General features: G+C 40.5%; 2 protein-coding genes across 4 annotated transcripts; one reads left to right on the forward strand and one right to left on the reverse strand.

The window, feature by feature from the left end:
• The first annotated feature begins 3,961 nt into the window (after positions 1-3,961).
• On the forward strand, positions 3,962-13,609 carry psph (phosphoserine phosphatase). Of its 3 annotated transcripts, none has more exons than XM_058744610.1 (6): positions 3,962-4,096; positions 4,410-4,557; positions 5,303-5,437; positions 9,594-9,739; positions 9,812-9,960; positions 13,159-13,609. In XM_058744610.1, the coding sequence occupies exons 2-6, from the start codon at positions 4,418-4,420 to the stop codon at positions 13,267-13,269; spliced, it is 681 nt and encodes a 226-aa protein (XP_058600593.1). In that variant the 5' UTR covers positions 3,962-4,096; positions 4,410-4,417; the 3' UTR covers positions 13,270-13,609. The 3 variants fall into 3 exon arrangements, with proteins under 3 accessions (XP_058600593.1, XP_058600595.1, XP_058600594.1); XM_058744611.1 differs by having other exon boundaries at positions 4,091-4,194; XM_058744612.1 differs by lacking the exon at positions 4,410-4,557 and having other exon boundaries at positions 3,969-4,096.
• Positions 13,610-13,654: 45 nt separating this feature from the next.
• Positions 13,655-21,208, reverse strand: nipsnap2 (nipsnap homolog 2). Its single transcript, XM_058744609.1, has 10 exons — positions 21,049-21,208; positions 19,996-20,135; positions 19,869-19,914; positions 19,529-19,623; positions 18,851-18,921; positions 16,868-17,008; positions 16,622-16,653; positions 15,539-15,633; positions 15,073-15,156; positions 13,655-14,627 (listed from the first exon to the last, which is right to left on the reverse strand). The coding sequence occupies exons 1-10, from the start codon at positions 21,123-21,125 to the stop codon at positions 14,563-14,565; spliced, it is 846 nt and encodes a 281-aa protein (XP_058600592.1). The 5' UTR covers positions 21,126-21,208; the 3' UTR covers positions 13,655-14,562.
• Between the last annotated feature and the right edge of the window lie 420 nt (positions 21,209-21,628).

Consider the following 21,628-nt stretch of genomic DNA (forward strand, 5'->3'; position numbering starts at 1 on the left):
CATTTAATTAAAAAAGTTGAAAGTCGGTCAACTCAATTTGTTTATTTATATGTAGCTAAAATTGCAACCACTTACCTTAAAATATTTTAGCAAATTCAATTAATCATTTTTTTCAGTGTAATGTGCTCTGCATCTCCAATGTTTTAAAGTGCATTTTTCTTATTTTGCAAATTATCTGTCAATGGGGCAATAAATACAAATATTCTTGTTTCAGTTTGCATTAAGATTTTTCTTACCCAGTGGCGGACAATTTTATACTTGTTTTACGTAAAATGCACTTAAAAGGAAAATCTCCCAGAAACCAAGACTAAATATCTTAGACAATTTTCATCTATAAAATGCATATTAAGAATTTTTAGATATTTGTACTTGAAATGAGACAAAAATACTCTGTAAGAAAAGCATTTTTGCAGCGTGAATGAACGAATAAGGCATTTAAACTTCGCTAACACTATAAAAAGGGGAGGAGACCGAAAGAAACTCTGGGTTTAGCGAAGAAAACCTGCTCCTGACCAGGTTATGTTCACAGAGTAAGTTACCACGGCTTGACTTACCCTGCTTTCCAGGGTTTGACAAACCTCCCATTTTGAAACAGAAAACCCAGAGTTTCCCTCATTTCAGGGTTAACATACTCACTTAACCTCCTTTCTGAAACGGCCGTCTAGCCCACGTAGGTTTATGTTGCAGATTGTTGGCAGCAGTGTCCCCTGTGGCTCAGTTGGGCCTGCTCCACATGAGGCCATTCCAGTGATGGATCAAGAGCCAAAACATTCTTAGCCTATCTAAGGAGTTGCCACATTTTAGTCAAGACAGACAACACGAGTGTGGTCTCGTACCTGAATCACCAAGGAGGACTATGCTGCTGGTTGGCGAGACGTGTCCTCCTTTGGGCGCAGACCAAGTTTCTGTGAGTCAGAGCAGTCCATGTCCCAGGTCATCTGAACTTTGCAACGGACCTACTCTTGAGGCAGGGCTTAAAGGCTGGGCAATAGTGGTTCCACCCTCAGGTGGTGAGCATTGCCCATTCTCCTTGTCTCCTCTGGGAGTGGACGCTCTGTGTATTCCTACCTTCCTACCGATCCGATTGCTCTCAGCGGTTCTGTTCAGAGTACGGGCCCTGTTCTGGCCCACTCAGATGTGCTTCTCAGACCTGGTCAGTCTGCTAGCTGGCCCTTCTTGTGAGGTTCTCCTCAGACAACAAAAAACAGCATATGCTGGTAAGGTATGTTTTGAAGCTGGGATGCTGGTTTGAGCTGGTCGGACCATCACATGACCATCACATGACCAGCACATGACCAGCTTAAACCAGCATCCCGTGTTTCAAAACATACCTTACCAGCATATGCTGTTTTTTCAACAGGGAACAGTTTTGCTGCTTAATATTTTTTGAAACCTGTGACATTTTGTTCAGGATTCTTTTATGAATAGAAAACTAAAGAAGAACAGCATTGATAATCAATCAGGCTGATAAAAATTCTGATTTGCATCACTGAAATAAATTACATTAAAAAACATTAAAAGTATTTTGAACGGCTGTGTGTGTGTGTGTGTGTGTGTATATATGTATGTATATATGTGTGTGTGTATATATATATATATATGTGTGTGTATGTATATGTGTGTGTATATATATACATATATATAAAAATATATGTGTGTGTATGTATGGATGTATATAAAAATGTATCTAAATATCTATATATCTAAATAAAAATAGACTATATTCAGTATATGATCCAAAGTAACTAGTAACTAACTACTTGAGTAGTTTTTTATCCGATACATTTTACTCTTACTCAAGTAACTATTCAGACTGTTACTTTTACTTGAGTGCAGTTTTGGGTACTCTGCACACCTCTGCATGTCTCATTGGTAGGGTTGTGACGGTGAGGAAATTTCCCCACCGGTTAACTGACACGTGACAACGGTAATACCGGTATCACCGGGGCGGGGGTAGTTCTCTAGAGTTTTCCCTCTTTTCCTCTCTTTTAAATAGCTTGTAAAAGCATGTGCGCATTTTACTTTTACTTTTGAATTAGCGGCAATTCGGCATCAATTGATTGAATGGACAACAAAACAGTATGACAAACTCACTTATATTAAAACATAGAATGTTTAATTTATTAACAAAACGAATAAAATACAACATGTTATAGGCCTAATATAAAATAACAAATAACTTAGTTTAAATACAAAAAAAAAAAAAAAAATGAAAATCCGCAAACACGGTGGAACCAAATAAATAAGAAAGGAATGTTTAAAAAAAAAAAAAAAACCCCAAATCACCTTAGATAAACGGCAAAAGTCATCAGGCTTTTCAAAATCCAAGATATTTCTAAAACAGGTGCTTCTGGATTTTGTTTCAAAACTAAATCTTTCACCATATCTCGTGTTATGGTATATCGTTCCCATAGCGATGGCTTCGCAGCGTTGAAGTGAACCTATGAAAGGGAACGTCTCGGTTACATGTGACGGTTACGAGACTCTGCGAAGCCGTCGCTATGGGAACAGCGTCGGTGTGACATGTCTGAAGCCCTTATACCATCAAGCCAGAAGCGCTTACCACCGCCCCAAGAATACGTCACGTATGCTCCTGCTAGCGTGCTACACGCGCTTTCATCAGGTTTCCAAGTATGAAGGAAGCACTTGTTGAATGTAATAATATAAAAAAAAGATTAAAAAGAAAAAAAAAAGATAAAAAGTAATAATTGTGAGATATAAACTGATATAAACTTAGATGTTAACTTGTAATTATTGGAAGAAACATTTGAATTGTGAGATATCTGAACGGCAAGATATGAATTCTGAATTCAAATAAACAAGTATAAACTTGCAAACTATCTCGGTTGTAAGTCATTTTAGTGGTATGTAAAATAGCCCCCCCCCCAATGAAAACCAGTGCTGGTTGAAACAACAATATTGCACAAGATCCTTTTACATAACCGGTCATGTTGGGTGAGCTGAGTGAGGTCTGTGTCTGATTAATGAGTGTGTCCCAGCAGCAGATACAGCATGATTGATCTGAGGCTGCACGCTTCATTCTGCTGCTGGATGCCTCCTTCATTATACCTTAATACAAATATATCTGATGTGATTCCGCCCACTCCTGCTGGAAACTGATTAGAAATTAGACAAGAAAAAAAGACAAGGTTGAGAAGTAGTTTCCATTTAGTATTAAGCCTTAATTCAGTATTTTTAAATTCATTAATCTTTTATGGTTAGTTAAAAGTCCTTAGTCATCTTCAAGAATCGGCATACAAAACATCTCTTCCATCTTTAGCTGACCGTCGAACTCTAGAACTCTATTCTAATTCTATTCTCCTTTAAAAAACAACAACTTGCCCCTTTTAGACACGCTATTCATTTACTAACTGCTTGTTTTCTTTAAAAAAATAAACAAAATAACACCAGCTTCTTTTTTTAAATTTATTAATATTATACAATAGCAAAATTACAGAAAAATAATTTTTATTTGTAAAAAAAAATTATATATATATAAAGTTTAAAAATGTCTCTAACACAAGCTTGCTCTACTATTTTTCTATTCTATCTGTTTTCTTTTTATTTATTATATAATAATAATAAAAAAAAAAAACCTTGCTATGTGTACTGTGTTAAGCTAACCGAGACTCGTCACAGCTCTTGCATATCCTTGCTCTTTGTTGGTTTTGATTGCTTCCATTGCCCTCATTTGTAAGTCGCTTTGGATAAAAGCATCTGTTAAATGACTAAATGTAAAAAAAATATATATATATATATATGTATATATATTTTGATACTGATATAAATGTTGATATTATGGCATCTCCCCTGAAGCAGGGCTTCACTGATGCCGGTCTGACGGTGTGATTATTATTTTGTAAGATGCATGTTTTAATTATATACTGAACGCGTTCAATAAAGACAATAAAAAGTACACTCGTGTGACTCGTGTTTCCTGTTTGATCACAGCCACGGGAAGCTCCTGGCCAATCAGAGCGGTCGGCGAGTGAGCGGCTGTGCTGTGATTGGCTGGCTCAGAGACGCGATGAATGGCAGATTCCTGCGGAGTCTCCTCACAGACGCCTGGAAGCGCTTCTCCTGCTCCTGCATTCAGGTAACAGCTCGGAAACCGCCCGGTGTCTTCTGCATTTACTGGTTCGGAAAGTGAGCGAGTATTATCTGAACTGTGCACGAGTGTGTCACAATCTTCTTGTGAGTAGTGTAACCCTGTGTAGATGTGTGCGCGTGTTTTGTTGCATCACCCCGCCTGAGGCTGATGCAATAACCCCGTTTGTTCAGATGAATGAATGCGTTTAATCATGCATCGCTGCGGCTCTTAGACTCTGCTGTAGATGAGCGCTTTCGGTCCTCGCTCTCTCGCTGCTGTGTCGCGTTCTTTCTCACGCTGCCTGTTTCCTGTCGCGCAGTGATCACCATGACGACCGCGGCGCAGACGCAGGAGCTGTACCGGCGCGCGGACGCCGTGTGCTTTGACGTCGACAGCACCGTGATCCGCGAGGAGGGCATCGACGAGCTCGCCAAGTTCTGCGGCGTCGGTGACGCGGTCACGGAGATGTCAGTAAAGCTGCTCACAACATCAAACACTTGTGTGATCGAGCAGCCTAACTAGTGTACACACACACACACACACACACGCACACGCACACGCACACACGCACACACACAGTATGCAGTCTGAGAGCACTTCAGTGTGCAGTGTTGGGGAAAGTTACTTTTAAAAGTAATGCATTACAATATTGCCTTGCTCCCTAAAAAAGTAACTAATTACGTTACTTGGTTACTTTTTATGTTAAGTAATGCCTTACTTTACTTTTGAGTTTTACTTTTTAAAGGGGTAGTTCACCCAAAAAGGAAAATTCTGTCATTAATTAGTCGCCCTCGTGTCGTCCCAAACCCGTGAGACCTTCGCTCATCTTCAGAACACAGATTAAGATATTTCTGATGGAATCGGAGCGCTCTGGTCCTGCATAGACAGCAATGATATCACCACGATCAACACAGAAACACATCAGTAAAATCGTTCGTGACATCAGGGGTTCAACCGTAATTTTACGAAGCTACGAGAATACTTTTTGTGCGCAAAGAGAACAATAACATAATTTATTCAACAATTCTTCTCCCCGAGTTACCGTCCATCAGCGTTGTTCAGCATGTGCACGCTGTCTACTGAACATAAACAACGCGGATTACGTTGATTATGTTCTGGGGTACTCTCCAAAATGGCTGAAGACGGTAACTCGGGAGAACTGTTGAATAAATTGTTATTATTGTTTACCTGTCTGTGTTTTCTGGCCCGCAGGACCCGGAGGGCTATGGGCGGCTCCGTCTCATTCCAGACAGCTCTGAGTGAGCGTCTGTCCATCATCAAGTGCTCAAGGGAGCAAGTCAACAAACTGATCACTGACCACCCGCCTCAGCTGACGCCAGGTATTAAGTAAGTTGGTAAACATCCTTCCTTCAGGAAATAATTTTCAGTTGTTGATTGTTATCTTGTTTGTTTTACAGTGGCAGTACTGCCAAACTAACAATACACGTACAGAAATTAAAAACACTGATTATAGAGTGCCATTAATGATTACAGCAATACTAACTAGATAAAAAAGTTTGTCTCGACAAACTTTAAGTTGGCTTGAGAAAGCCGGACCAGAAAGTTAGAAAAGTTTTTAAAAAGTTTAAGAAGTTTGAAAAATGTTAAATGTTTTAAGTTTGATGATTTCAGTCTGAAATAGTTTGAAGTTTAAAGTAGTTTTAAAAGCTTAAAGTTTGATAGATAGATAGATAGTGGTTGCTATGATGGTTGCTAGGGTACTTGGGGTGGTCGCTAGGGTGTTGCTATGTGGTTGCTAAGGTACTGAGTGTGGTTGCTATGCGGTTGCTAAGGTTCCCGGGGCGGTTGCTAGGGTGTTGCTAGGGTGTTGCTATGCAGTTGCTAGGGTACTTGGGGTGGTTGCTAGGGTGTTGCTATGCGGTTGCTAAGGTACCCAAAGTGGTTGCTAGGGTGTTGCTAGGGTACCCGGGGTGGTCGCTAAGGTGTTGCTATGCGGTTGCTAGGGTACCCTGGGGCGGTTGCTAGGGTGTTGCTAAGGTACCCGGGCTGGTTGCTAGGGTGATGCTACGCGGTTGCTAGGCTACCCGGGGTGGTTGCTAGGGTGTTGCTATGTGGTTGCTAGGGTACTTAGGGTGGTTGCTATGCGGTTGCTAAGGTACCCTGGGTGGTTGCTAAGGTGATGCTATGTGGTTGCTAGGGTACTTGGGGTGGTTGCTAAGGTGTTGCTATGCGGTTGTTAAGGTACCCGGGTGGTTGCTAGGGTGTTGCTAGAATGTTGTTAGCATGATTAGCAAGTGACTAGCATGTTGCTAACATGATTAACAAGTTACTAGCATGTTGCTAGCATGATTGACATGCTACTAGCATGTTTCTAGCATGATTAGCATGTTACTAGCATGATTAGCATACTAATAGCATGTTGCTAGCATGATTAGCAAGTTACTAGAATGTTGCTAGCATGTTTCTAGCATGATTAGCATGCTACTAGCAGGTCGATTAGCATGATTAGCAAGTGACTAGCATGTTATTAGCATTTCGCTAGGATAGATAGAGAGATAGATGAGTTTGATTGGGTTAGAAATAGTACATAGAAGGGAAGTCTGATTGAGTCTAATGGGCTTCAGTGTGTTTAGATTTAAATTTTGACAGTTGGAGCTGGCAAGGTCTTGGCTCATCTGAACATTCCGTCACTGTACGTCTATGGGATTTCCCCCAGTTTTATTCGTGATTTTTAGGAAAACCGTAAGTCGGATCAGTTAGAAAAGATATAGCAACTCGAGTCAGACCAGTCTGAAGATCCGGGCTGAGTTTGGAGTCTGTAGAGTTAAAGCTCTAGGAGGAGTTAGAGTTGTGAATTTAGTCTCAGAAGAATAATAAGAAGTTTAAATAGCATTTCAGTAAGTTGGCTTTCTCAAGCCAACTTAATAAGATATACACATCATACACTGTACATGTATACATGTGTATGATATACACTATACTCTACTTTATGCCATGGTCTGTCTGAATACTGGATTCTGATTGGCCGACAGGTATGCATTAAAACTGTTTTGAAGTTTCGTCTTCCGCCACATTCCGCTTCAGTCTTTGCATACTCTGAGCTGCTGTTGATTTTCTCCAAGGTGATTTCTGTCTGCCAGTCTTCTTACTGACTTTGTCAGGAGCAATATCATCAATAACATTCATAACTTTTGAGTTAAAGGAATCCAGGAGAAGATCAACAGAGTCTGCAGAAATGCTTGGTGTTGAAGATATAGCCTCCATAAATAGCGCACTAGTGTTCTCGTTAATGCATCTCTTTCTGACAGAGACAGATCTAGATTCAGTGGTAACAGAGATCAATATATCACCGTAATATATACCGTAAGGGGCAGCAGGGCCTTCTCTGCTGGCCGTATAAAAATAAAATTGTGTGAAAAATGGGATTTCCAAGCTACGAAAGTGAAAGTCAATGAAAAGAAAATGACGCCTGCACCAGGACCCGTATTCATCAAGCTTCTCAAAGTGCCATTTTAGTCTTAAGTGCTGAGAATTCATGAAATTTACTCCTGCTTTCAAACTTAAGTATAAAAGCAAGTTATCAAATTTCTTAAAGCTAAGAATCACTCTTACTCTTCCAGTGTTATGCGATCTACACGGTATGATGAATAAATGTCTTACCCCTTGTTTACACTGCAGGAGCTGGTCAGCCGTGGCTAGTTTCTGAAGCGGCTCTCCGCGCTGCATCACTAAAGATAGGCACCTAGTCTATTTCCCATTCAACGTGAATTTATCTGAGAATATTCTTAATTAAGGAAATCTATTCCGTGATTGGTCCATGCGTATGTCATCATCCAAAATCCCGTTTGTGGCACAGCAAAGTGTCGTGAATCATCTCTAAGACCGACGCTTCAGATTTAGTCCTACACTTCGCTTAAATTACGACTGAGATGATTGCTAAATTTGATACTGTTAAGTGCTTTGACACGATCTGTATTGTTAAAAGCGTTGTATAAATAAAGGTGATAACTAACTTTTAAGTGCAGCTTTGAGCCAAGAATTTTTTGTCACTCAAGTCAGTTCTTAGCAGTGTTCTTGAGAGTAATTCTTAGAGGCTTGAGAAACACGGCACAGATCTTGTTGCCAGTCTACTAAAAACGTCTTTTGCAGACAAAAGCGAATAACTGAGAAAGGAAGACCTACACCCAAAATAACAAAGGTCGGCAAAGGTTTTATGCGCCATTTTAAAGATTGCAATTATGAGTGCTATTGTTGGCCGTGTTTACTTTTTAATACGAGTAAAGGGACGTGGAATGACAGACCCATGGACTTTATTTACAAATGACAGGTGAGTGTGTTATTATTTAATGAGAATTGTATCATGCACATTGTTATGGAGGTGTACGTGGTGATAATACTGTGGTGTGGTGTGTGGATGTCCAGCATTTGTACAGTTTTGCTGCTATTAGCTAAAGGCTATTCATGTGAGCACATTTAAACTAAAGGATGTATACTTTGTTAATTTGATCCACTACTACACACAGAAAAAAAACAGATATGCCAACTAGTTACTGACCTGATGCAGACAAACAGCTGAAGCGGATTGATATCGTCTTGGTGGAGCGAGGTTCACGTAAGGTAACATGAAAATAAGCGGGGCGGTCTCAAATCTGCCCCAATGGCTCTCAATTAGAGCGCGCTGCAGTTCCCCTTTTCACCACAGAGTTACGCTGCAAAATTGTGGGGCGCTGTTGAGCTCGGGAGGTCTCGGGCATGTCTGCCCCGCTTAGTATCGTGTATACATGCCTGCTAAAGCCATACACGGGACTTACTTTATGACTTAAAATGGTATCGAAAATCTGAAAAATATGTTTTGCAGAATGCTGAACACATTCACAATTTATTATTGTTTCAGTTTATTTAGAGGTCTATGTTGTGGATGAATATTTTGGTGGGGTTCTGCCCATATAGACGAGCCGCGCCTGATTTAGAAACACAAAATCCAGGTTATTTGTGGTTATTAAATCATTGATCAGAAATAGTTTATTTTTTAGTGAGCGATGTTTAAAAATGCTAACTTGATGGAATTACATTTTGTCTCTACAGCAATCTTCGTTTGATGCATTACAGGCCGCAGATTAGATGGATCAGCCGTACGGCTTGAGAAGGCCTTAGACTGTCTATCACGTGATTAAACAGAGATAGAGAAGGCTACAGGCACACTGGGCTCCCGCTTGTTCTGTGAACATTTGTGACAGTTGCTGCTAGTATAGCGGGGACCCGACACACATCACTGAGAGCTGTTATCAGTTGTTTTTGGTTCACCTACAGCCGATGGAGGAGGGTTTGGGCCTGGCGTTGTGGCAGCGGTCGGAGAGCTCTCACAGGAGGAGGAGGGAGAGCTGGGATGCAGTCTTTGGTGGTTGGGGAGCCTGCAGTTTTTTAGTTGATATCTGGGGGCTTGCAGTGAAAGAGTGGGAGAGTTTGGTCCCAGCATACACCAGCACTTTATAGAGTGTATCCACATGTTTCTGGAGATTATTATGATCGTTTGTCTGCTCAGGGAGCTGGTGGAGAAGCTTCATCAGCGTAGCGTGAAGGTGTTCCTCATCTCGGGCGGTTTCCGCTGCATCGTTGAACACGTGGCGTCCCAGCTCAACATTCCTCTCCATCACGTCTATGCAAACCGCCTCAAGTTCTTCTTCAACGGTAAGAGCTGCCACTGGCTCCCAGGCCGCTGGTGCTAGCTAGCGACTGACGCGTGTGTGCTGTGTCCATCAGGAGAGTATGCCGGCTTCGATGAGTCTCAGCCCACGGCGCAGTCTGGCGGGAAGGGCAGAGTCATCAGCATGCTGAAGGAGCAGTACGGCTTCCAGAACATAGTGATGATTGGAGACGGAGCCACGGACCTGGAGGCCTGTCCTCCTGCGGTGAGTACAATATTGTGTGTGTGTGTATGTATGTGTTTGTGTGTGTATGTGTATATATACATACTCTATATTGCCAAAAGTATTGGGACACCTCCTTCTAATGAACAGAGTTGACTAATATTAAGATTTGTACTCATGGAAATTACTAAAGTAAAGCATATAATGATATTGTCGGGAATTGTGTGCTTCTAATTTTAAAGCAACAGTTTGGACAGGACCCTTTTCTATTCTAACATGACAATGCCTCTGTGTATAAGGCAAGGTTCAAAAAGAAATAACTGATTTGAGTCAGTGTGGAAGAACTTGACTGGTCTGCAGAAAGCCAAGTCCTAATCCAAGCTGAACACCTCTGCTGTGACTGTAAATGCAGATCCTGAGCCAAAAACTCTTTACCAAACACCGATGACTTGTACCATTTTAAAATACATTCCATCTTTGTTGCCACAGTTTTGGAAGTGTCTAAAATGACTATACCCATAAGTACAAGTCATTGGTGTTTGGTGAAGAGTTTTTGGCTCAGGATCTGCATTTACAGTCACACCAGAGGTGTTAAATTCCTTGAAGTAGATTTAAATATTCTTCAGTTAAAAGTTAAGAAAAGAAAAAAAAGAAAGGCTTATTTTTTCTTAACTTTTGTTATTTACATTTAGCAGATGCTTTTATCCAAAGCAACTTACAATTGAGGAATACAATAAGCGATTCATTATAAAGAGGCAAATAGACACAGGAAGTGCTTGCAATACAAAGTTTCAGGCATTGTTCAGAGTAAATACTGGCTAGAAAGGGAGAGGTTAATTAAAAAAACAAAAACTAAAAAAATAACCTTTGCTTTCTTTAAGATGAAGTCAAGTGATGACAGAAGAGATGAGTTTTCAGGTGTCGGTTGAAAATTGTCAGGGATCCAGCATTCCGGATAGGGGTGGGAAGTTCATTCCAGCAGCCAGGAATGGTGAATGAAAACATTCTGGAAAGTGATTTAGAGCCTCTCTGTGATGGTACCATTAGGTGCCGCACACTCGCAGATCTCAGACTTCTGGAGGAGATGTAGATTCGTAATAGTGAGTGCAGGTAAGCGGGTGCTGAGCCTGTGGTTGTTCTATATGCGAGCATCAGTGTCTTGAACTTGATGCGAGCCGTGATTGGTAGCCAGTGCAGGAGATAAAGAGAGGTGTAACATGGGCCCTTTTGGGTTCGCTGAAGACCAGTCGTGCCGCTGCATTCTGAATCATTTGTAGAGGTTTGACTGTGTTTGATGGAAGTCCAGCCAGAAGAGCATTGCAGTAGTCCAGCCTAGAAATGACAAGGGCCTGGACAAGAAGTTGTGCAGCATGCTCCGTCAGAAAGGGCCTGATCTTAATGATGTTTGTATAGTGCAAACCGGGTGTGTCTCACTCGTCCTTAAAAGTGAAGCTGCGGGCTCTTTGATCGCCCCCTGGTGGCTGGCTGCAGTACAGGTCATAAACCCCGCCCTCTCCATGTAAACGAATGGGACTTCAGTCAAAATAAAAAAAATAATTACACTTCCAATACAATTTTCCGAAATATGGTTTTGTAAGGTAGTTATCATCACGCTGATATATGTTCAATTGTTCATTTTTGTGATATGTTTGATTTTAGCTAGTAATTTGATGCTATAAAAACGGGGCGTGTCGTTATGGTTGATTGGGTCTGTGGGAGTTTGGGCGGGAGTTTGATTCCGCGGCTCCACCTCACGACTCTACTGCGCAGACTCGGGCTCCAAATGACGTCATTTACTCAAGATGGCAGCGGCCATACTGAGATGTATTCGCTTCACTTTTCTATAGTGGAAGGAAGCGGAGACGTGTCGTCCATCTTTTTTACAGTCTATGGTGCAAACCTGCAAGATCGAGCAGTCTTTTCAATGTGCTCTTTGAAGGTCAGCTGGTCATCAAAGATTACACCAAGATTTCTGACTGAAGTTGATGGGGTAATTGAAGAAGAACCTAGCTGGATGGTGAAATCATGCTGTAGAGTTGGAGCGGCAGGGAAGACTAGAAGCTCAGTCTTTGCCAGGTTGAGCTGCAGGTGATGTTCTTTCATCCATGCCGAGATGTCCGCCAGGCAACCTGAGATCCTTGCAGCTACTGTTGGATCATCTGGTTGAAAGGAGAGGTAGAGCTGTGTGTCATCAGCATAGCAGTGGTAGGAGAATCCATGTGCCTGTATGATGGGACCCAGTGATGTAGTGTAGTGGAGAAGAGGAGGGGTCCAAGAACCGATCCCTGAGGAACCCCAGTGACCAGTTTTAGCAGTAGATGTGGTTGGTTTGAGTTCCTGTGTATGTGGAGCTGAGAACTATTATACTGCAGATCGAAATAAAATATTAAACTGCAGATCGAAATAAAATAATTCTTGATATCTTTAAAATAAGAGAAATCACTGACATAAATTTAGGCTATTTTACTTTTCTCGACTGCAGAAAAAACAAAGTCTAAACCCATTTAAATTGCTAGATTAATTAATTTAGTATTAGATTATGATCCGCACTCTCGAAAACAGTTTTCTTTTACGTTTTATTTTACATTCATCGCTGATGGGAAAAGACAGTCTTAAATAAAATAAAAAGATCAAATGACAGAAGAGCGTGGTGCAAACAGCGTTGCAAAATTAATTTATGAAATAAAGTAGAGACAAGAAATAAGTCACAAGATGTGTAATCAGGAAAAATATTTGACACAATTACAAAATGAAGCTGAATGACCTTTGACCGCATATGCAAATATAATCTTTATAAACCACACACTGTGCAAATATTTTTTTATTTTTTTCCTGCCGACTGCAAACAGTGACTGAGCCCAACTGGAACAGACCAGGGGCATGTTTCATTAAACAAGTTTACCAAATAAGACCGGTTTATTTCAGTTAGTCGGGCTTATTGTCACTTGCTGTTCAAAATAAGTCATACTAACTGAAATAAGCCTGGCTTATTTGGTAAACTTGTTTTATGAAGGACACGATCCATCGTCAAGACCAAATTACATTCATAATCGGCCTGACAGTTGTGTAGTGAGTTCTCAGCTGAAGAGATAAAGTACAGTACCAGGCTATGACTCCATTTACAGTCTGTCACTAGTCTGACTTCTGCTACTGCACTTCACCTGCTAGAAGACCACTTTTAGTGGTGTTTAGTTTGACTGGCTATTAAAACTCTGAGAACTGCTGTCGTGTCCCTTTCAGAGCGCTTTCATCGGGTTCGGTGGGAACGTGGTGCGGCAGCAGGTGAAGGAGAAGTCCTCGTGGTACGTCACGAGCTTTGGGGAGCTGCTCAAGGAGCTGGAGAAGATCTAGTGACGACTGGAGCAGTCCTGGAGTTCAGCATACTGTGGTCATGCACTAGCTTTGTGCCTTTCCTAGTTTCACCTAATGCACAGTTCGTAACATTTGTGTGTTTTTAGAGTTTATTATTGAAATGAAATTGTTTATATAGAAGACGATCTGTTTTCTGTACGGTTAGCCTTTTAACTAATGAATCTTGACTCGTGTTTGGAGGTCAAACTTTGAGAGAACACTATATTACCCCTTGATAGTGATTATTTTTAAGCTAACAACTGTCCACTTCAGTATGCAATAAATATTTGAAAAATAGCATTTTTAATATTGGTTAAGAAGTAATAAAAAAGTAACAGCTGTTGTGTGTCTTTTATCCGTGTAAACATGACACAATGTCGTAGAATGATCATTTAGGATTTATTACAGTATTGAATTGATTTGAAACATCTTGTGCTGTTAAATCCCCATCAGATCAGTGTTCGGGAGACTGAGCATGCTGCGATCACACACAAAACTAAATCAGTCTGTCAGTGAGCAGCTTCAACCAGAAACTGCAGACATTTCACAACAAAAAAAAGGCATTTAAAAAGCACGTCTATGTGGAAACAGAATAAAAATACAGCAACTAAATAAAAACAATTTCTAAACAAAACAAAATAATTTTGCACACAGCCTGTCCCCAGTGAGGCTCGTCCAGATCTGATTCACAGAATATGTAGGATGGATTCTGTGGTTACAAAAACATAAAATCCTCTCCATGTGGGGTTTATATTTACAGCTTATAAATATGCAATAAATACATGAATAGATTGCAGCACTCGAGCACAGTTACAGTGCTTTCTCAGCAGGGAGAACAGTAAATTATCATACACGTCTGCATTAACTAAGGCATTCTTATATGCTGTTTGTTTTGAAACATGATGAATCAAAGATGTATCGCCCGCCAAACTAAAAAGGGTTCATAGTCTAAACGTGTGGTAATGCAATGCACTTTCTTTGATATCCTTTACAAATTCCAATGAAACTTTATTTAACAGATCCAAGGCTGTTTTTCCAAGCCTAGCAATATACAGATTCACATAACCAGCAGATTTCAGATATGTCTCCTTAAAACTTACAGTCACTGCCTTCATTCCTACAAATTCAATTTGGTTTGCTGGTGCAACTTTTAGACAATTTCTATGGTCAGAACGAGTGTGTTGTATGTGACGTCGGTTGACATCACGAGTTAATCACGGCAGTGAACGTATCCGATGTCGCGGTCTGGTCTGGAGCTCATGGGGACGAGACGTGATGATTGCGATGGATGCGTTACTGGAGCGGAGACGCTTTGAGCGGGATCATTATCCTGGAGTCCATGTGCTGGATGAGCGGCACTGAAAACAACAAATAACACCACGACCGGCGTGAACTTAGGAGCAACCGTGTGTCAAAATATAACAGTATCACTAGACATCCATGGAAATAATTCTGACACTGAATCTGACAAAAGTAATGTTAAACTGCTCTTGTCTATACATATACATTTATATAATGAATACAGGCTTAAAGTGCAGACTGAGCTTTAATTTGAAATTTGAAATATTCAGTTTTTCTCATCAAAATTGGAGGAAAGGTTAAGGAATTACAGCTCTTTAATATGTACCGCCCCCTTTTTATTATGAAAATTGTGTCAGTGTCCAAATATATATGGACCTAACTGTAAATGCATGCAGATCACTGACTTATGAACAAAGATGACCAGAGAAAGAGATCAGAAGCGGTCAGAAGTGAACAGAATGTGATTATAACTGCAGCGGCGTGGCTGTGACGTGTGTTTACCGGTGTAATAGACGACTTCATCCCAGCCCTCGTGCTGCCAGGCGGCGTTCCTCGTGTGCTCTCTGGACTGCAGGTCCTTATACGCTGAAACAGATGGACAAAACCATACATATCAGAGGTGCCAACTACCGTTTGATAATATGTGTAAAATATGCTCTGCTCATCCACCAAAGACCCCTCTGCCTCAAAAAACTGACTGAAGACTCCTGATATGTACCAGATACACCACCGTCTGTGCTGAGCTTCCCAACATCTAATGATAAACATGCTGCAGACACACGAGAGATGCCGCTGATTCTGTGGGATGAGAACTAAACTGATCTACTGTCTTCAGCAGGGCTGAATCTGGATTGGTCTCTTATCTGATTATCGATTTTGCTGCTTATTAATGCAAAGCTGCTTTGAAACAGTCTGTAAACGTGACTTGATGAAATGTTTCTGTCCGGTGGCACGTGTTCATTCTCACCCCAGAGATGATGCACCATGTAGAGGTTTCCTATCTGAGAGAAGAAGCCGCCGACCGCCTCGCGGTTGTGCTGCCGGTAGCTGATCGCTCTCGCCCTGAGGAACAGTACATCACACACTTCTGAATGATGAAGAATCACACAGCGCTTTATAAAGGCCCGTGTACACCAAGAGTGAGACAAATCACTGAGGAAAGGCCTATTTCAACCAGGAATCAAATGATCGAGAAATTAACATATATGCACTTGGCTTTAATCTAAAGTGACTTGCATTCAAGCTTTCTGTTTCGTTCGCTGGGCACTGAAGCGCTTTCCGTCGCTAGCACTGAGCTACAGAGTGAAGCTCTAATGAAAGGTGTATTCACACCAAACCGAGACGGGAAAGCGCTCCAGTCCGCTGCTGGACGGATGTGACGAGTGTGAACAGGTCTTGGATCCATTCACACAAACATTAGCTCTTGATCATAAGAGTAACACTTTATTTCGATAGTCCACTTCTACTACATTCTACTAACAGTGAGGAACTACATGTCAGCTAGCAGTCATTAGAGTATCAGTAGACTGTCTGCTTAATATCTGCTAACACTTTACTTTGATGGGTCCACAACATACGGACTATGAGAAACTAAACCTACCCTACTGAGAGTTAGTAGAATGTCTAAAGTGGACTATCAAAATAAAGTGTAACCATAACATCAAATCTTGCCAAAAAAAAATAAATACTCATTTAGATGATTTACCAAGAGAAAAAACTACATTTCCCATAATTCTCAGCAGCAGCATGACAAAACATGATGACATCATAATGACTTTTGAAATCAGAAACACTCAGGAATATAAGGATGGCAACGGTTCTATATTAGTGAGACCTGCGGATCTCGCAGCAGCTTTATAGCGAACTCTGGCACAACACACGTTTTGTAGCATTCAATGAGCTCAAAAACATTAAATACAGTACATTACAGCAGTGCATGCATGTAAAACACTTCATTTCAATTATTTAAACTGTGCTTTGAGCTGTAAACATACATTTAATTCAAAGTTCAAGTTTAATCAGCTGTGTTGTGTATTGTTTGCGCTCTTACCAATAGTTGCCCCATTCAATCATGGTCCCGGGCTGCAAGAAACAAGACAAACAACAACAACTGAACATCTGAACTCATTTCAAAAAGCTTCAGCAAGCCTGTAGGACCGGTGACGTTTAACACTTATGGTCTATTCAATTTGATCGTGCTGGCAATATAAGGAAGTGTTTCCATCACCACTCAAAACACATGATACACATGATCTGCTGCTGCTCCTCACAGGCCGGACTGCTGGTTTAGACTCACTCTCAGCTGGTAGGAGCGCAGCTCGTAGATGTTGGGTCCGTCTCGGGGCACCGGCTCGTTCCAGAAGCTGAACTCCAGCAGCAGCTGGTTCCTGCGAGACAGCAGCATCTTGCCCCTCTCGTTCCGGTACTCCAGGAACTCCTGCGAGACACCAGACAGCAGCGCTTTAACAGGCTCGTGGAACCCCAGGCTACTTTTCCTGGGATTTTAGCAGAGGTGTTTGTGTTGCACAAGACAATGTTAGCATCCGTTAATGTTAAAGTGCCCTATTATGGTTTTCTGAAGATGATCTTTCATGCAGTGTGTAACAGCTCTAAGTGAATGAAAACATCCTGCAAAGCTTTAAATCTGAAAGTGCACCGTCCATAAAGTTATTGTCTCTCAAAAGAAAGAGTCGACTCTGAATCATTCAAACGAGTCGTTTTTAAAACGAATCCCAAGCCGCTTCATTTTGACGTCAGCATGAAACATTAGCATATTGCCGCTGACTTGTTGGTCTTTTCATGTTGGTCTGAATGAAAATGCAAATTCATTCTTTGCCACTAGGTGCCGCTGTTGGAGCAGTTTCCCTGGTAACGCTGCTTTATCAGGTGTTACAGGTGAGATGTGATGAAAATCAGACCAATCACCGCAGATTAGCGTCACGCAGAGGAGGGGTTTGGAAAAATGAATCGTTGAGTGAATCGTTTGGGAGTCATTGAACAAGCAAGGTCAAAATAAATGCATATTATAAGAAAATAAAAGTGTTTTTTGACCTTGCATGCATCCAAAACCAAAATATGAACCTTTCATTACCCATAAACGGGGCACTTTAATTGTTTGAGAAAACTGGTTAATTTAGACCTTTTTGCGCGGTTTTCGTCTTCCAGGTTTAAAATCTACATTGTGTTGACATCACAGTCACCGTGATTTTGTCAAGACAGACATGTTCCTGGATCAACATTATTGTCCAAATATATAGACCTAATTCTACCCATAATTTATCCCTAAAATCAGAGGGAAATGATGGTTGAATAACAAGGGTGCAGAAGCACCCAACTCTGGTTGTAAGGCTAAAATTTACATTTCCCGTTAACTTATCCCTTAACTCTGATTGGCTGATTGGAATGTTGATCCAGGAACATGTTGCACTTGGTGAAATCACCTTCACCATTTTACTTTATGTGTAATCATTTTCTATTCTGTGTGAACAGCGCCACCTGCAGATGTGACCTGATACGACTGCATCCATCAACAGTGCTGGGAGTAACTCCTTACATGTTACAGAGTTACAGAATTTAATTACTAAATAAATGTAACTGTAATCTGTTAATTAAATGTAATTAAATTACAGTTACTTTTGAAAATGTTAACAATTACAAAAGGGGGTTGCATCTGAATATTTTCACACACACATACAAATTTAATTGATTTCTTTCATAAATTGCTCTAAAATATGAAACACCAATGTTTATTGGTGCTTGCTTATTCAATAACTTATTATTTCCTATTTGGTTTTATGTATATACTTAATTTTTTTAAGATTAACATTTTTTCCAAGGCATTGTTAGATATCAGTGTTTCCTGACATAGCTATGAAAAGATTTGATTTCAGAAACGGTCTCATAGCTATTAAACTATAGTTTATGATTTTAAATCTGTATTTAACCTCAGAATGATCTTAAGGTAAAAAGAGGTGCTGAAGTCTGATTTTGTGGCGGCTGTGTTCTAAAATTAAAATGTAACCCGTTACATTTCCAAACTATCCTTCCCAGCGCTGACCATTATTTACTCCAAACCCTCTGACTGTAGGCTGATCTTCTTTATTAATCACACTGTTAATGCTGCTTAATCAACGAACACAACTATTTTCTACATGTATTTTCATGCCAAAATGTTATGAGATGTTACACTCGCATGCAGACTACAGTAAATATGAGTGTACTGAAATTATTGGTGTATATTCATAACATAAACCCACAATGTGCTGTGTAATACTGATACCTTGTTATTCTTCAGTTTGTTCATGACTTCAGTCAGCGCTGGATATCCTCCTCTGTACCGCCACAAGTGCACTACACAGTGAACCAGTGTGTCAGTGCTCACATAAACACATCTCATTCTCATATCAAACACAAACAAACATCTCATTAATATGCAGTGCTGGCCAAAAAACACCTGACAGATCTGAAAATATAAATATGATATATTTCTTAATTTCAGATGATACGATATAATTCTGATATCGATATGAACAATATTTTAAAAAGCCTCAGAAAAACTACCAAGAAATCATTCTAATATTCTGATTTGCTGCTCAAAAAGATTTATTATTATAATAATAAATAATAACAGTCGGTTCCCTTCAGAGATACATTCATATTAAACACCGGCGCCGTGTTTTGATTTTGAAACGTGCAGTGCTCATGTTCATCCAACGAAGTCAAATGCCACAAATAATCAATGTACGGAAAACACTGGTAATGCATGTCGAAATATCAGAAACGTGTTTAAAAATCATATAATTTTTTCCAATAACGGTGATATCGCGATATATACTGATATTGAATTATTGTCCAGCCCTAGCATGGTTGTACCTCAAGACATATTAAAGATATCTCAATATCCTTTTATATCTCAGCTCCTATGAAAGTGCTGGTGTGGTTTGCGAGGCGGTCCTACCAGCTTGGTCCTGCTCTCCGTACCAGGTGTTCCAGGTGCCCACCAGCTCACACGGGTAGCTCCGGTCGCTGTGGATGGACGGCAGCACCTCATCACTGCGGACACAAGCACACAAGCTGGACTTCACACATGCACTGAACTCAAACCGAGACTGTGATTAATCAGGGCTCTACTGCTGCTGCCAATCACTGACAGGAATAGAAAGCAGGACATTTGCTCTGAACCTCAGTAGTCACATCAGATCGCTCTCGAGAGACTCTGAAGACGTTACAAGCAGCTGGTTTTGTGTAGTTAACACCAAACGGCCGGTTCTTTCATGCAGCGCTCGAGTCTGGCTTACCAGAGCTTGTTGTAGGCCTCCAGACACTCGGGCTTCACGTTGTGAACTGCAACACAAGCAATGAAACAGAGTTAATGAACACGTCGCACGAGCGCCGAGACGTCTCACAGCAGAGGGCAGGACCTACACTGGATTTTATATAAGTTGTTGTCCTCTTTCTTGGCTAGCAGATGGGAGTGAGCGTCTTTCCTCGGGTCCACCTTCCGCACAAACAGTGATTTGAACCAGCTGTCCTCTCGATTCCGGTTATTAGACGCCGACAGACCCCTGAAACAGCACCAGCTCTGCATTTTTATACTGATATAGTACACATATCTGACCCTGCAGCACAGAAGCAGTCATAAGCAGCACAGCTATATTTGCAGCAATAGCCAACAATACATTGTATGGGTCACAATTATACATTTTTCTTTTATGCCAAAAATCATTAGGATATTAAGATCATGTGCCGTGAAGATATTTTTTAAAACTCCTACCTTAAATATCAAAACTTAAGCTTTGATTAGTAATATGCATTGCTGAGAACTTCATTTGGACAACTTTAAAGGTGATTTTTTTTCCAATATTTAGATGGTATCTATTTAGTCGTATCTCAGCCAAATATTGTCTGATCCTAACAAACCATACATTAATGGAATGATTATTTATTCAGCTTTCAGACAATATAAACCCTCATGACTGGTTTTGTGATCCAGGGTCACATATATGCAACATTGCATGATAAGACCATACACACCCTTACTTCCTCAGAAACACAGTACAGTAATCACTGAGGTTGTATATGTCAGATGATCACGTGTTTCTGATATTCTGAATGCATCATTCATCAATCACATCGATAACTATTACAGCCTTTTATTAATCAGTGCACGGAAGCTAAAACACTCCATACTGTCTCTACCATAACCTGAGTTATGAGTTATGAGTTATGACCTTGAGCAGCGCGTGCGGACGCGTTTGATTCCGCAGCAAGCATTAACCGCGGAGCTAATGACGCAGACTCTTTACCATCAACACATTAATAAAGTGTCTGTATTTATCTGCTAGCAGTAATACTCGTAGTCTGCTCTTTATCTAATGCGCCACTCCGTGTAGAAACTCTCGTGCAGCTCGTGTTTCGCTAAAGCACAAAGCTCGCACATTTATAACGCGTGATCGAGATCAAAGCGGCCGATCAAACCTGATAACAGCGGTGAGGTGTCCGTGTTTGGCCTGATGAAGGCCTGAGCAGGAGCTCTGAAGGACTCTGGTCGCCATCTTCCACCGATAGGACACAAACAGCGGGCGAGGAACGAGTTAAACGGCTGCAGTTCTCCGGCGCTGCCGCTGGAGGCGCTACAAACCACTGCTGCGGCTTTTTATATATTTTTTTATGACTACAATAATACACATGAAAACATAAAACACAAACAAAAAAATAATACACATACAGCCAGGGGATGGGCTAAACATTATGTAAATATATAAAATGACTCACAAATGGAGATAGTCTTAATTGCTTTATTATTATGTAAATAAAAAAATCGTCTTGACAAATTTGAATTTCTTTTTCAAGAACCAAATAATTTTGGTTTTACTGTACTTACACTTATGAATAGGAAATTTAGCAAAAATGTAAATTTAATTTATAATGTAGTAGCCTACTCTTTCCTTTTATTTGAAGGGATATTAGTAAAACCAAATAAAACATGTTCTAAGCACTAATAAAAAGTGGGGTCAATGTTATCAATTATAAATCTAGTAAAATCTTTAACAAATAA

The sequence above is a fragment of the Onychostoma macrolepis genome, chromosome 15 (genome assembly GCF_012432095.1).
Source record: "Onychostoma macrolepis isolate SWU-2019 chromosome 15, ASM1243209v1, whole genome shotgun sequence".
NCBI classification, from domain to species: domain Eukaryota; kingdom Metazoa; phylum Chordata; class Actinopteri; order Cypriniformes; family Cyprinidae; genus Onychostoma; species Onychostoma macrolepis.